Below are 16,680 nucleotides of genomic sequence, written 5' to 3'. Positions count from 1 at the left end.
TTATTATTATTATCCTTCGGAAGTGAACATGCAATAAGATTTTCCTTGACTTTTTTTAAAGGAATAATGCAATCAGTTTCTCTCAGTACTACATGTATCAATTGTATGTGTAGTGGTTGTTATATATGCTTAGCCTACGTGCCAAGATGTGCCAAGATCGCATTTTATGTTCGTTTTTTTCGTAACTGACTATTGCTTCTATTGTCTTTCTATTTGTTCCCAGTTATAGTACTTCTGTATAAGAATGGGAAAGAGAAAGGCTGGACAAGGTAGCGAGATATAGAGAGGAGGGAGAGGAGGGAGGACGGAAGCTTGGTGGCAGGATTGGAAAGGCGTTGTGGATCCAAAGGAGGAGAAAGTGTGAACATATTAATATGAAAATATTCTCTGTGGACAGGGCTGCATTTATTTTTTTTTTTTTTTTTTTTGGACATTTTCATAATGCGTAGTAGGTTCTTTACTATTAAAGGAAATATTCAATAATCCTAGTAAGACGTTAATACTGGAACTACAAAGTGAAGAAGAACGCTACACTGATTGAATCCGTCCTGTAATCAGGATAGCTTGCATTAAAAATCCCACAGAGGGCTTCGGGGGCTTCCCTCACCAACATGGCGAGTCTTGGAGTCCGTATTGCGTCTTGAATGTTTAACATTTGTCCTGATTGGTTAGCAAACCGGAGTTAACGTAAAACTGACGCTTTGCGCCATGTGAGTGGCTGACAGAGCTGCCAATCACGCAGAGCCGCTTATGAAAGTGTGCGCGCTGTCGGGCAACAGACAAAGACAGGAGCGAATCGGAAGCAGGTGGACGGGCTGTTTCTGAGCTGCTCTCAGGCCTCAGAACTCAAATGAAAGAACCTGAAATAACGCATTTCGTACTTTTAAATTAAAGTTACGTAATGTTTGAACACATTACAGAGCAAACTATGAACCAGTATGTAACAAAAGGAGAGATCCTTAACACACGGTTAAATTCTTTTGTCTTTTTATATCGTCTGTGTCACTTTTCATCAGAGACATCCCAGAGGTCTTGGAGGTGGAGAAGAAATTCCAAATATGAGCGACCAGATGGTTGCAGTGGGCACAGCAATCCTGGAAGAACCAATGTGGTCGATCTCCATCTCTGCTGAGTGTTAGGTATTTTAGTACCATGGGAGCATTTACTGGATATTGTTTTATAGTGACATTATACAGGAAAACTCTGTCATTCAACAAGGTTGAAATACCACAGAGATCACTCCCTCAGCTACATTAGTTTCTTAATCTTTTAGACGCCTGTTGAAGGCCAAATGGTTTGTTTCAGATTTCACTAATGAAAGAACTCTTCGTTTTGTGCCTTGAAAATATGTCGCTGAGATAATCACAATTGTAGCTGAACTAATAAACTACACAAAGGATGCTTCTTCACCCAAGGGCAGGAAGACGCTCCCTTATCTTGGTCTGTACTGGTTTAAACTGATAAATCTGCTGTCTCATGAATTTTACCCTCTATATAAACTGTTGTACTTGTGAATAAAGTTGAGTCACTTTGGGAAGACAATCTAAAGCAGTCTCTGTTTTCTTGTTCTCCCAAGCTGCTCCCGAGCTCGTACTAACACGCTGAATGGCATGCTTGAATATTACTTGAGAATATATTTGACTGTGTTACAGACTAAGGGACATTCTCTGCTGATAGGTGAAGGTACATTCTCTGCTGATAGACGTCCACGCCTCGGAGGAAGCCGATCCACGGAGTAGGCCCTGGAAACAGTTTCCTTCACTGAGACTGATGCTTGGCTCAGAATTTGGCTTGAACAGCCCATAGGGCCAACCTGGCCTGTATCAACAGTCTGGCTGCTGTTGACAATGTAAAAATAATAATATAGAATAGAATAGAATAGAATTCAACTTTATTGTCATTGCACATGCACAGGTACAGGGCAACGAAATGCAGTTTGCATCCATCCAGAAGTGCTTTAGTGATATAGATATATTACAATATATATTAGCAATATGGGCAATGTTTTCTTGGATCATTTTAAATACCAACAAATCATTGTTGCTGGTCTTTACTGCCACAACCTACCCTTTTCTAATGACCACCTGAGTGCCCCTCCAAGTCACAATCATGTAAATAGAGAAAACAATAGTACCAAGCATTCTAACCAGTGGGTGGTATGAAGGAGGATGCAATTGATGTTTCTTTCGGAGTAATTAATGTTTGATTTTAATTAGGGCTATAGAGTAATCCATCGATTAACCAAGAAATCACATAAGAAATACTTTTGTCTTATTAATGAGCCTTTGGAAAGCTTCATCAAATACATATTATATAAATAATATACAATGATTACTGTCATATAGATAACAGAAAGCGAGAAAGACCAAGACTGGTGGGTGAGCTCCATTTCCTCACATCAGCAGAGAGAGCGTGGCACACTGTGATGTATAATAATTCAAATATGTCAATAAAAACCGACTCTGCTTTCAAGAAGAAAAATAACACAGGAGGGTTTTTTAGCTCTGATTCTGTCTGGTCTCTAGTTTTTTTCTTGAATTGTGCAGGGCTTGTCTGCATCTTACACTTGGTATACGTGACGTGACCTGAACATAGGACAAGGACTATCAAAATAAAACAGGAAGCACAACAAATAGTCAGACGTGGACGAAGACACACAACCTTAATGCTGGGAACAGGGGGGCATGACTGATTTGGAGAGACAGAGAGGGCACCTGGAACACGGAGTCAGAAACCTAAAGACTAAAAACTATAACATAAGCACAAAAACAATAAAGAGAACCAAAACAATGACTGACACAAAACCAAGGAATATTAACAAAACTCAAAAAGACATGAACACTGGGTCACCACACCCAGGACCATGACAATTCCTCTGCAGATGATCAGTCAGCTGTTTGAAAATCACTCTTTCAACGATTTTTGAGATAAAAAAGAAGCTTGGAGCTTTTTAAGTAATGGTTTAAATACTGCCACCTTTCATGGTCTGTGGTACATAGACAATTATTATAGATAGGCTGATCATATTTAGGACTGAAACTTCATTAATGGTAGGACTTTTATGAGCAGTCTTGTATGAATGGGGTCTGAAAGACACATTGATGGTTTGGAGGACGTAATTACTGAAGTTGACTCAGATCAACTGGAGGAAAACAGTCTAAATGAATATCAACGCTACTGAAAGTAGCTGTACATAATTTTATGTCTGTGAGATGGTTATGAGTAATTTTGTCTCTAACCTCTTAGGACCTGACGTCCACATATGTGGACATCACATTTTGGGTTGTCTAGAACAAAATACTAAATTTTGCTCTGATATCCACTCATGAGGACATACTGCCACTGTTCTATCGACGTTTTAAACGAATGTCTTCATATGTGGATCTCATTTTTCTCAGAAACTAAAATCAGGTAATTCTTTGTTTTTGCATTCATCAGGTCCCAATCAGCCCAAACAGCAAAGAGAAATTAAAAATGCATGCCATGAAAGAGTTCAGGTCTTAGGAGGGTAATGGTGAAAATGATATCTGGGAAGAAGTTCATGAAGTCATTACAAGTTTATGTTAAAAGGATGTTTGTCTCAACAGCGCTCTGGCTACAGCGATGAAGAGAAACTTAGGGTTGTTCTTATTTTCTTCAATCAGTGATGAATAGTAAGATGTTCTGGCTTTGCGAAGGGCTTTCTTATAAAGCAGCAAAGTGTTTCTAAATGATCTTCTACATTTGTGATACGCCATTTTCTCTCCAGCTTACGATTTAGCTGCCAGGGAGTCAGGTACTTCTGATTTTAAAGCTCTATTGTTCACAGGAGCTACAGTATCCAGTGTCATACGTAAAATTATTAACAAGATAATCAACCTCTGTTGGAGTAGTGTTCAGGTAGTGTTGGTACAAGGCATTGAAGAAGATAACTGTGGCTGAAATATATTCTTAAACTGAGTTAAAGCGCTTTGAGAAAGACATCTGTGATGAACTCTACTCCCCACTGCTGTGTGATCCATTCTTGTAAATTCACATGTTATTAGGAAATGATCAGACCAAAGAGGGTTTTCAGGAAACACTGTTAAATGTTCAGTTTCTATGTCATATGCCAGAACAAGATCTTGAGTGTGATTAAAGTGGTGGGTGGGTGCTTTGCCGTTTGCTGATAGAAATGTTGCATTTAAAATTACCTGATGGTTAAAAAACGTGACTCCCTTTATGCTCGCTCGTCTTCTACTAGGGGTTAAAAAAAACAAAACACAGTCCCACTTTAACACCTGACTTCCTGACTTTGAAAACACGGTTCTGACTCTCTCATCTTTTATGCGACATCCCCTGATGATTCATATACAAACAGGACTAACTTTTATGTGTTGCTGTTCCGCAAATTGGTAAAAGTAATGAGCCTGTTTTGAAAATGTAAGGAGTAGAAAGTTGAGATATTTGTTTAAAAATAGTTTTCGTTCCAGCCCAGACCTGAGGAGAGCAGCTGCTGGGCTTTGGGAGGGAATATTGTCCCATTCTCATCTTTCAGAGCACTGCAGCTGTTCAGCAGTCCCTGGTCTCCATTGGCCTTTTTCAGTTGTTCAAAGGTTTGCACTACAGACATGCCAGTTCAGCACCTGGACCTTTCTACTAAAAAGCCATTCTGTTTTCCAAATAGAAATAAACATTTTTATTCTCCTGACTTTAGAGCAGTTTTCCACTTTTCCTCAGTCCATTTTAAATGAGCTTTGATCCAGACAGGATGGCTGTGTATATTTTTTATTTATTTATTTACTGCATATAATTGTACTTTGAATTTGAAAGGTAACAAATGGGTATCAGTGTTCTGCATTTGCTACTAACACATTTACATTGGCTGACTGCACTGATGTTAAAGTTTTACTCATAACTAGCAGCGCATGCATTAATCACTGCTTCACAATTCCAGCCCCTATTTTCAGATACATTTCTACTTCCTTCCTCAAATCTCCTCTCCCTCTTCCACCATCACAGGATTGCTGTAATCCTATTTGAAATGGCGGATGAGACAAACATGGGAGGGAGGGAGAAGTGAGGCACCGCAGAGGCTGCAGGGAAACCCAGAGTGGAGCTGCAGTGTAAAGTGGAGCTGGACTGACCTAACTGCTTTGAACACAGTTAACTTACTGAGAGTCAGCAACTTCAGCTGTGCCTGTTGAATCAACCGCCCCACAACTGTGAAGCATAAGGATGGATTTTTCCTTTGAATGAAAAAAGCAAAACCATAATGAAATCTAAAGCTTCTTTCTTTCACTGACATTCACTGGTCTTTGAGGGTCGCCACATGGTTGATTTCCAATCCCAGTTAGCATAAAGCTAGTGTAAGATTTAGAGTTTAGCACATTACCTTAAACATCCTAAAAAGTACCTGATGTAACCCAACAGGAGCAACACACCCTGTTAACAGCATCACTGAAAAACTTCACCACAGTGCTGCAAACTAGTTTAGCCTGCAAAACATTTTTTTTTCATGCAAACTTTCAATAGCACAAACTTAAGTTTTGAATGTTTTTTTCCACAAAACAATTCAGCAACACATTGTTTATAGATCTAATATCCAAATATAAACTAAAATAAATTAGAACATTATATGTAAGATTTGCTTTTTCAAATGATAAAGTTTCACTTCCTGAGCAGCCCTTACCTTTGAAAATAATTCATCTTACAGCTTCCTCCATCTCAGTGTCATTTTTCTCAATCACTGGGAAATAGAGCAGCTGTCCATGAGCTAGCAGACACACTTGTGACAAACTGCACAGATGTACTTTATGGTGATGGTTGTTGAGCTCTTTAAAAAGCTGCATCTGAAATTACCTTGCACTAAACCAAGCTGCCATAACTCCCTCTACTGCAAAGTCTAGAGGACACATGAAGTTAAAAAGTGCCAGCAGGGCAAACCACAGATTAAGCCTCCAAATAAATCGTAGGAATTTATTCACGATTAACTTCCACCATTAAAATAAATCGGAGCAGAAAAAGGAAGCGGTTCAATGTCAAGGTCTCCAAGGCCACAACAAAACCTCACTCTTACTAGAAAGTAAAGAAACACCATTCTCAAGATTGAAACCAAAACTCTAAAGAGGCCAAATGGACAGAAGCGCTTGCTGCTCTAGCTTTATATGGGAAACCTGAAAGGAGAAAGTAGCTTTCTTTAAGAAAGGTCAGTGAATGCAACCTTAACCTTCTTCTGGAGCACATCTAGAAAGCAGTATGCTCTCTGCAGCATGTATATGATTGCGTCACCTATTTCCAGATTGGATCTATGTGCAAACTGCTGGTCTCTGGTGGGCATACTCCCACCTTCATCACATGCGATGTCAGGGCAAAACGCCATAAACCTGACTCAGGAATCACACACAGCAGGCTGACACAGATCCATAGAACACACCAGATCCTGCACTGGTGTAGTGCCTCCAGCTGTCCCAACTAGTAATAACAGTCAGTAATACCACAGGAGACATCCATCCATTGAACTTTTCCACTTCTCAGGGTCGCGGTCGGGCTGGAGCCAACGCTAGCTAGACAGCCTGTTGGCACTTGGGTATTTTGGTATATACAATTATATTACGTATTAAGCTGTCCTACAACAAACCTTCCAGTAGGCTGTTTGATATTGCATTTTCCTTTATTTTCCTTTTCTTTAACAGTTGTAGTCAAATCTGTGGAGCCTGCATGTTGTCCCAGCACTTGTGTAGGTTCTCTCTGACTTCCTCTCACAGTCCCATCACATGCATGAGTTGCGTTTTCTGGCAATCCTAAATTGGCCACAGGTGTGACTATGAGCATGAGCGGTTGTCTGCCTCTCTGTCTTAACCCTGCAGTTAACCTTTGACAGCTGGTTAGTAGAGCGGTGTAACTAATAGAAATGAGAACTTTTCCTAATAAACTTTATTAATGCATAAGATGGTCTGCTAGCAGCAGTGGCTGTATTATAAACTCACACACATGTGTAGATGGAGCTAACATTCTCATGTCATAGCTGTAAAGAGGAAACAGGAACATTTATTGATAAAACATGTAAAACGAACATCGGCAGCCAAACTAGACAAGCGGCTTGGAGACGTTTTAGGCCAATGAGCTCCTCCTGACAGAAGTCTCTGATCTTCTTAAGTATCCATATGTACTGTTGCATAAATCCTTCAACACAAAAGTCTCTGGTAAAACTGGATTTTGATCTTTTCTTCAACAAATCTGTTAGACATATTCAATGTGGATTTTAATAACGTCCCCTTTATGTATCACTAGACAACTCATTGATGAAAGTCACTCCGACACATGAGAGAATTAAAACAAGAAAAACCATAAAGAAATCAAGTTTCCAGTCATGTACGTTGATTTTTCCAGTAGCACAAAGCAAAATCAACAGCCTCTGCAAGAGCTCGTGTCCTCTTCATCACTTCTTTGCACCCATTGTCAAACTGAAAAACAAGGGAACACCACATTAGCGTACACTGTTATACACAGTTAAACTCAGAGTCACAACTCTGCTGTCGAGCACAACACTGTTCAAATTTCATGTTATCAGGAGTGGAAATAAACTCAGTGGTAAAACGTAGAAATGGAATTTAACAACCTTGTTGAAAAAGCTGAGTCAGAAGAAAAGTGCAACACAGAGCAGAGACCAGATCCTTTAGCGATGAACAGGCAATAAATATTAAACATTTCACTTATTAAATTTAGTTGAACTAAATCTGTATTTACAAAAATAAAGGCACGAGTTTCGGATACGATGCAGATGTGAAGCCCGTTAGCTGTTTTCTTGCTTATGTGTTGTGGACAAAATAGAGACTGAAGAGTGTTCATACATTTTCCAGAGGAAGTAGTTTGTGTTTTTATTTGGTACTATATAAAACTAATGACTGCTGCCAGTCCTGACCTCTCGTCAAGTTGACTCGAACTGAGTTCAAGGTCATTGTGTGTTATTGCATTTACAAACTTCAGTGTGCATGCTGCCCACCTGCCTGGGTTACGACCAGGGATGGGCAGTAACATTACTGTAATCCAATTACTTATTTCAAGTAGCGAGTAGAGTAAGGGATTACTATTGCAAAAAGGTACTGTAATTGTCGGGCTATAAGCCGCTACTTTTTGCACAAGCTTTGAACCCTGCGGCTTTTAGTCAGGTGCAGCTTTTCTATGGATTGTCCGTGATTTTTGTGATATCGTAAGACGATTTGTTTTGTTTGTTCCGCTGTTGTACGGCACTACGTTGCCTGGCGGAAGGGCATGTGATCAGACACACAGTATCGGGGTTCAAGAGTGGTATGTTGGTCACATGCCCATCCGCCAGGCAACGTAGTGCCGTACAAGTAGCGCGAAAAACAAACTTCAAAGTAGCGCTACGCGTTCAGCGGGAGGCGTGGATGACGAGCGGCGATAAACTTGCGAAAAGCAAGTTATGCTCAACTCCACCGGTGGAATCTGACAGCGTGGAAAAGTGTGAAAACATCCACGATCACCAACGGATTTCGAAGGGCTGGACTGCTGCATGATGGAGAGGAGGACACCGCCACGGCCCTTCAGAGGGTGTTCGACTCTGACACTGACAACAAAGGAAAGAAGCTGAGAGTGGATGACGAAGCCATCCTGAGCCTGTTCGTTTCCGACACTGGAGAAGAGGACTTTGGTGGTTTTAGTGCGCAGGAAGATGGTGGTGAATGACTGACTTTTCTTCTTGTTAAAGCCGTGTCACTGCACCTGAGCCTAAAAGGTAGTCCGAATCTATTTTTCTGGTGTGCTGTAGGTTATTGTTATGTACTACATTTGTTACTCATTTATGAAGCACAGCACATGTGCAAATATGTACCCATAACTTGTTTTTCAAAATATTAATAAAAGGGGTGTGTCTCCAAACAGCCATCTCTTTCCTGACAATTCCCTTTGTGCATATTCTCTTACATATGATGAGTCAACATTGAAACACCTGCGGCTTTTAGTCAGGTGCGGCTAATGTATGTACAAAACAGGATTTTCCCCTGATTTTAGCTTGTGCGGCTAATATTCAGGTGCGCTCTGTAGTCCGGGAAATACGGTAATTAGATTACTGTTTCTTCCTCATAAGCACGCTGCGTTACTAAACCGCGATTTTGTTTGTGAGAGTGTCTCATGACAATGACGTACGAGCGTGCGACGTGTGAAGATCAACGATGGATAATATAGAGTACGACCATGCACTGTACTTTTGAAAATAAGTCATGAGTAAAGTAATAGGATTACTCTCTTGGAGAAGTAATCAGTAATTAGTAACTAATTTTTATTTTCAACACTGGTGATCACAATAGCCTTTCACAGCTGATGGGGTAAAAAGTGCCATGCTTTGGTGGAGAGGTGTGTTTGAGGGGTTTTTGTTTAGAACGGTTTGTTTTTGAAAAGTTACATAAAGACCAGAAGTTTAATAATGTAAAAGCTCATCCGGCTCCCTCATCATTCGTAGGTCACCGCCCGTAAAGCAACTTTGAGCACAGTTTGTGGGGGAAACCATTAGGTGATCGTCACCTGCAAGTTTTGCTAAAATGTTAAAAAGACTCTACGAAGAGCAGCAGCTGAACTGTGGACAGATGGACACTGGAGGCCTCAACATGGCACAAGTCCTTCAGCTGGATGAGCTAAAAAGTAAAGACTGTGCTTTGTTTTATAAACTAATAAAAGTGAATTTAGTGAAGGCAATAATGTTGCAATTGAATTTATGTTGATGCCAGCAGGATATTTTACAGGAAAAGAAACACTGTTTATACTTTCTGTTAAAGTGATGTAGATTAAGACGGAGGTTCACAGGGATCTGGCTGCTTTACTCACTGAAATGTAAAGTGTTGTTTCACTTTGTAACTACTGAGCCATGTGCAGTCTGCTGATTGTGTGCAGATGCCAACAAAACTGAACGTGGGAGTTGAGCTTCAGCCTCCGATCGTTCACAGTCAAGACAAGTGGAAACTAAAAGAGGATGCAGCGTCCTTTGAAGTGATGCAGATGGAAATTAGCTGACAGCGAAATCTGGTACAAAACTGGTAATCTGTGCATGGTCCGAGTAATAAAATGAAACAATGAAGCGATGCAGACATTTGTGTGTTGGTCTGTATGTTTGTGAGGGACAGAGACTGTGGGTAAACCTACTTGTTAAAAAGTGCCTGGTCTTGTAGGTTTAGGACCAAACTGTCAGCATTAAGATACACCTTGTTCTGAGACGATGCCACCTGGAAGCAGACACAGCAATTATTAGTCACCTCCCAATGTTGGGAGTTAAAGTCTACATTTTCACCTCGGGGAGGAATTCTGCTGATTACTCAAAAGCCAGAGCACGCATTTCTGGGATTTTACTGAGTGTCAAGACAAAACAGAAACGAAGCCACAGGCAATGAAGGAGCGTACTGACCGTCTTAGCAATGTTCTGTGCCGCTCGGATTCTCCTCAGCTTCAGGTAACCAGGATTCTTAGTCACTGCTTGGCCGAGCTGAAGGAAACAGTTTGTGTTTAGATTATTAACGACATTCATACAATATGACAAGAAAGGTAGAGAATGATTACTTTTGATTGTTCTCTATGGATATTTACGTTTCTCACAGTTCATTCTCAGCACTTGTTTTGCTGTCTGACTCGGGTTACATACATGTGTGAAACCGTAGAGGTTTCAGGTACAACATCCCGACTTCCAGTTTGCACGGAAAAGACACTCCCATAATAGAGAACAACTTTATTTCTTGGCTGACATGTAACAGCTTCTCAGAAAAACAGCATTTTGTTGTGCAGTAATAACTGCTGCTAACACTGCACCGAGACAACGTCAGTGTCTGCTTACCATTTTAGCAGCTTCAGCCTCTCCTTCAGCCTGGATGATCTTCTGTCGCTGATCTTGTTTGGCTTTCTCCACATAGAACTGGGCCCTCTGGGCCTCTTGCTGAGCTAAACACAAGACAACAGGCGTGGTCAATGCAACCCAAGCAGCCACATTTACTTCAGAGACAATAATGAAAACTATGGCAACAGCATTTTCGCTGTTTGTTGCTCCAGTGATGCTAATGACAGACTGGAGCAGTCTGATTCACTGTTTGATAACACTGTGGTATACTGAGCCTTACCAACTTGCTTAGCTTCCACAGCAGCAGTGTATTGGTTGCTGAAACTCAGCTCAGTAATGGCGACATCATCGAGAATGATGTTGAAGTCTTTCGCCCTTTCAAATAGCTCCCTGCGCACCAGCAGAGACACCTAAACGAGACACAGCAACACAAGTATGATCTGCACTGTGTGTCAGCTTAGTGGAACGACTGAATCTACAGTCGAATCAGCTGAATATTATAGTTACTGTTCTGGATCAACTTATCAATGCTGATTACAGTAACTGGCCAACAGGAAAAACATGAATCCCCCCCAGCAGTGCGAAGGTGCTGCAGTACCTGTGCTCTCTGTGTGATGAGCTGGGAGGCATTGAACTTTGCTACCACAGACTTTAGGATCTCGTTGACAATAGACGGGAGGACTCTCTCATCGTAGTCCTTCCCCAGCCGTTGGTACATGGCTGGCAAGTTGGATGCCATGGGTCTGGACAACACCCGCACTCCAATATTCACCATCTGCAGATCTACAAACAAACATGCACACACCAAAAATGACTGAATGGTTTCTTTGCCACCTCTCCAACAAGTTTTGTTATATTCGCCTTTGTAACTCTGAACTTAAAACAAATCTTTCGCCTCAGTTATTATACTGGCACATCGATACATTCATCAGCAGCTGTCTCAAGCACGAGCTAGATCACTATTACAAATAACAAATAAAGAATCGAGATAGAGAGTGTGTGACAGAGAGAGAGTGAGAAAGCCCCCCATGTTTGTTACCTTTGCTTCCAGTCAAAGAGGAGATTTTTCTGGGTTTAGCTCTGATATCGTAGATGATAGGGTACTGGAACCAAGGGATCCTACAAAAGATTTGAAAGTCATAGCAAAGCTGATCAAGATTTCGAAGCATACTCACATTTAAGTTATAAATGACTTAGATATCATGTGCTGTGATCACCTTTAATATTCTTAATTCATAATCTTTTTTTAAAGGTAATGTCTTGACCTCACCACAGAGCTCACAGCCCATTTCATGTCTTTATTATATTATATTATATTATATTATATTATATTATATTATTAGATGAGTGGCTGAGGCTGAAAAACAACACACATACCATAGGAGCCAACACATGCCAATTTGTGGCCACCCACACAGTTTCCGCCATGTTTGGCTGTGGCTCATCTCCTGCACTACGGCAGTACTAAAGCCAATGGTTTTCTTGTAGTTCTTTGAAACCAAAGATCTAAAGGCATCAGTACAGCTGGGCCATGAGCCTACACAGAGGTTTGTAGTCACATGCTCTAACTATTTACTGTCACCAGGGGGCAGCATCAAAAATCTCTAGAACCAGCCAAGAAGAGCAAAGTCCAAACCTAAAGCGCTAAAGTAAACCGAGTGTGCTTCTCATCTTCTTCACATTTTTTCCTGCACTTCTCCCCTTTACAGTCAAAGCTGGTGTCCGTTTCTTTTCAGGTACACTTGTCAATCAATCAGCATTTAACCTATGCATAGCAAATGCTGCTGGGCTACGAGCTGTTGGTTTTTTTGGAGGACTGCATACAAGGACATCTGTGTAAGTTGCACACACAGAATCCTTCACTCTGCCTAATCATGTACCTCTCAAACAAACATAAAAGTGGTTTGGAAACTGCTTTGGGTGTCATCAGGCAAAATGACTCACAAAAATAATAGTAAAAAGTTGTTTTTTTTTAATGAACTAAGAGTCAGTTTCTCGGGGAATATTCAGGGAGATTTCATTTAATTGTGCTGAGTGCAAAATCTGTATCATTAATAGATTCACATAAATTTATCTAAAATTTATCTTGACACTAGCTGTAACTCTACCTGAAATGTAGCCCTTCAGCCAGAACTGTGTCCATCTGCACCCCTCCGATCCTGTTGAAGATGATGGCTCTGTGACCACCCTCCACTGCTCTCACACACACACACACACACACACACACACACACACACACACACACACACACACACACACACACACTATATTAGCATGACTGAAGTTGTGAAACCTTGCCTTGTCACCATCTTTAACTCGATCAATAAGTACAGTAGTACAGTTCTAGTACACAGCATGTTATTAACAAAATTCATCATTAAAGTTTCTAAACAGGTCTTCGAATCTATTTCTGTAAATAACCATAGCATTACCCAGGCTGCCACAAATTTAAAGCATGGTCTAAAAATCCCACATTGTGTTTACCTGTGTAGGTGGCTTCTTTAATGCCATATGCCAATGCACCAGCTCCAAGAAGCAGTTTCACTCCTAATCCGGCTCCTCTGCCACCAGATGAGGACATCCGACCAGCCAGATCCCTCAGGTGCTGGATGAACCGCTGCAGTTTGTGTTTGTATGTGGTGGCGAGAGTGCAACAACAAAAATACAATCAGTATCTTGGTGCGGTTTACGTTTATGTCAGGTGTAAAGCTTAATTTTTCTGATTTATCATTTAGCTGATGGAGCTATGATGGTGCAGTGGTTAGATAAATAAATGGTAAATGGTCTGTATTTATATAGCGCTTTACTTGTCCCTAAGGACCCCAAAGCGCTTTACATATCCAGTCATCCACCCATTCACACACACATTCACACACTGGTGATGGCAAGCTACATTGTAGCCACAGCCACCCTGGGGCGCACTGACAGAGGCGAGGCTGCCGGACACTGGCGCCACCAGTAGGCAACGGGTGAAGTGTCTTGCCCAAGGACACAACGACCAAGGCTGTCCAAGCCGGGGCTCGAACCGGCAACCTTCCGATTACAAGGCGAACTCCCAACTCTTGAGCCACGATCGTGATGGTTAGCACCATCACCTCACAGTACCAAGGTTGTGGATTTGAACTTAAGGCTCTGTGCGTGGAGTCCGCATGTTCTCCTCCCACAGCCTAAACACATGCATGCCAGCCGGGTTATTCATACACATGGATGTGGACATGAATATTGGCTGTGTCTGTGTTAGCTCTGTGATGTATGTGGGACCTGTCCACGGTGGATCACTGCCTTCCGCCCACTGTTAGCTGGCATTGGCATGTTTAGGTAGTTAAGAAAAACGATGAATGCTTGAAAACCATATGTGGTAGTAGAGAAGAAACCCGCTATCCTTAAGCAGAAACAAGGTCTAACAGTAGCTTGCCGGCAGGTTTGCCTGTATAGCCCAGTTCAGGTTACTCTACTAACAGAAGGTCAGCTACATGTAATCTCATGATATTGCCTACAGTGTGAAACATCTGCCTCACAGCGAAAGGTCGCCCTGTCCCTCTATCTCCTGCCCTCACCTGTATCGTGTAAAGCCTACTAGATCACATACAGCAGTTGTCGCTGCTAACCGAGCTGTTAGTGAACTACAACGAAACTAGCAAAGCTGCTCAATCTGATGGAGCATGCTAACTTAGCCTCGTCACCAGTCACATTAGTGCCAGATAAACATGTCGCACAACAATAAAGATCATGCTGTCTTCATTCAAAACCAGTCACATTTCAAACACTTACATTCGGCTCCTTATTCGCCATGTTTTAAACGTCAAAGCCCAAGGTCGACACAGATGGAACCCCTCCGCGTGGGCCGCAAACTACACTGGGACATGTAGTCCCCTTTTTCTTCGGCATTTCACGTCATAAAAGCATTCTCACAGAAGTAATGCTGCCCCCTGGAGGTCTCTGTTAGCCTCCAAAATCCAGCCGTCATCTACAGGGTGGGCCATTTATATGGACACACCGTAATAACATGGGAATGGTTGGTGATATTAAAGTCCTGTTTGTGGCACATTAGTATATGTGAGGGGGCAAACTCCTCAAGATGAGTGGTGACCATGGTGGCCATTTAGAAGCCGGCCATCTTGGATACAACGTTTTTTTTTAATAGGAAGAGGGCCATGTGACACATCAAACTTATTGGTAATGTCACAAGAAAAACAATGGTGTGCTTGGTTTCAACGTAACTTTATTCTTTCATGAGTTATTTACAAGTTTCTCTTTGTTCACAGCCATTGACATGTCGAAGAGGTTAACACGTGAGGAGCGGATCGAAATTGTGTTGATATCTGGTGAACGCAGTAACCGGGTCATTGCAGCAGATTTCAATGCAAGACACCCTACGAGACCACCCATCTCCCATGCTACAGTTAGCAAACTGCTTGCTAAGTTTCGTGAAACTGGTTCAGTGTTGGATTTGCCAAAATGTGGACGCAAGAAAACTGTCACTAATGAAGAAACATCAGTGGCTGTCCTAGCTTCATTCAGCAAGAGCCCACAGCGTAGCACTCGCCGCATGTCACTGGAGAGTGGCATTAGTCGAACATCCCTTCGGTGGATATTAGCTACTCACAAATGGCACCCTTACAAACTCCAGCTACTGCAGCATCTCAATGAGGATGACCCAGATCGGCGCACAGAATTTGCAGAACGGGCAAAACAAAAATTGGAACAGGACCCTCAGTTCACGCAGAAGATTTTGTTCAGTGATGAGGCAAACTTTTATGTGAATGGTGAAGTTAACAAACAAAACCACCGCTATTGGTCTGACACTAACCCACATTGGATGGATCCCTCCAAGACTGTTGGAACAACAAAAGTGATGGTTTGGTGTGGTATATGGGGTACAACGATAGTGGGTCCATTCTTCATCAATGGAAACCTCAAGGTCACTGGATATTTGAAATTGCTACATGATGATGTGTTTCCCTCTTTATGCACTGAAGCTGGCACGTTCCCTGAGTTTTTCCAGCAAGATGGTGCACCACCACATTATGGGTGCCAGGTCCGAGCATTCCTAGATGAACAGTTTCCTGGAAAGTGGATTGGTCATCGTGGGCCAGTTGAATGGCCCCCAAGGTCTCCCGATCTGACCCCCTTAGACTTTTATCTTTGGAGTCATCTGAAGGCAATTGTCTATGGTGTGAAGATACGAGATGTGCAGCACCTGAAACTACAGATACCGGATGCCTGTGCTGGCATTTCTCCTGCGGTGTTGCTATCAGTGTGTGAAGAGTAGGAGAGGAGGGTTGCATTGACAATCCAACACAATGGGCAGCACAGTGAACACATTCTATAAGTGGTCAGAAACTTGTAAATAACTCATGAAAGAATAAAGTTACGTTGAAACCAAGCACACCATTGTTTTTCTTGTGACATTACCAATAAGTTTGATGTGTCACATGACCCTCTTCCTATTGAAAAAACAAAAGTTGTATCCAAGATGGCCGGCTTCTAAATGGCCACCATGGTCACCACCCATCTTGAGGAGTTTGCCCCCTCACATATACTAATGTGCCACAAACAGGACTTTAATATCACCAACCATTCCCATGTTATTACGGTGTATCCATATAAATGGCCCACCCTGTAGAATTTACCCAAACAGTGTTTGAGTTTCTTCTGCTTGCTATGTGATTATTTTTTGTCTTTTATCCCAGTGGATCATCTCACCCTGTCCCTAGCATGTGCTTTTTCCTCTCAGCTCCATCTTCATCATCCTTTATCTGATATATCCACTCTCCCTCCTCTGCACATGTCCAAACCATCTCAACCTCGTCTCTCTCACTTTTTCTCCAAACTGCTCAGCCTGAGCTGTCCCTCTAAAGGACTCAGTTCTAATCCTGTCC

The 16,680-nt window shown here is 41.8% G+C and overlaps 1 protein-coding gene across 1 annotated transcript; it reads right to left on the bottom strand.

Annotated features, from left to right (window-relative positions):
- Window positions 1-6,612: 6,612 nt before the first annotated feature.
- LOC147309859 (prohibitin-2-like) lies at window positions 6,613-14,766 on the bottom strand. Its single transcript, XM_086269325.1, has 10 exons — window positions 14,570-14,766; window positions 13,283-13,415; window positions 12,907-12,991; window positions 11,838-11,917; window positions 11,397-11,581; window positions 11,079-11,208; window positions 10,799-10,902; window positions 10,376-10,453; window positions 10,117-10,196; window positions 6,613-7,424 (listed from the first exon to the last, which is right to left on the bottom strand). The coding sequence occupies exons 1-10, from the start codon at window positions 14,588-14,590 to the stop codon at window positions 7,400-7,402; spliced, it is 921 nt and encodes a 306-aa protein (XP_086125451.1). The 5' UTR covers window positions 14,591-14,766; the 3' UTR covers window positions 6,613-7,399.
- Window positions 14,767-16,680: the final 1,914 nt, after the last annotated feature.

The sequence above is a fragment of the Aulonocara sp. 'chitande type north' Nkhata Bay genome, linkage group LG17, assembly GCF_057382095.1.
Source record: "Aulonocara sp. 'chitande type north' Nkhata Bay isolate Kocher_YH1m ecotype deep benthic linkage group LG17, A_spYH_male_GT1.1, whole genome shotgun sequence".
Taxonomy (NCBI): Eukaryota; Metazoa; Chordata; class Actinopteri; order Cichliformes; family Cichlidae; genus Aulonocara; species Aulonocara sp. 'chitande type north' Nkhata Bay.
This window is presented reverse-complemented; position numbering and strand designations above follow the sequence as displayed.

Excerpts from the sequence above, each read along its gene's own strand:
- LOC147309859 (XM_086269325.1), bottom strand. The coding sequence starts at position 14,590 with ATGGCGAATAAGGAGCCGAAT. Across the intron at positions 12,992-13,282 it reads TAAAGAAGCCACCTACACAG|TGGAGGGTGGTCACAGAGCC; the intron begins GTAAACACAATG and ends GTGTGAGAGCAG. Across the intron at positions 7,425-10,116 it reads GACCAGGCACTTTTTAACAA|TTTGACAATGGGTGCAAAGA; the intron begins GTAGGTTTACCC and ends CTTGTTTTTCAG.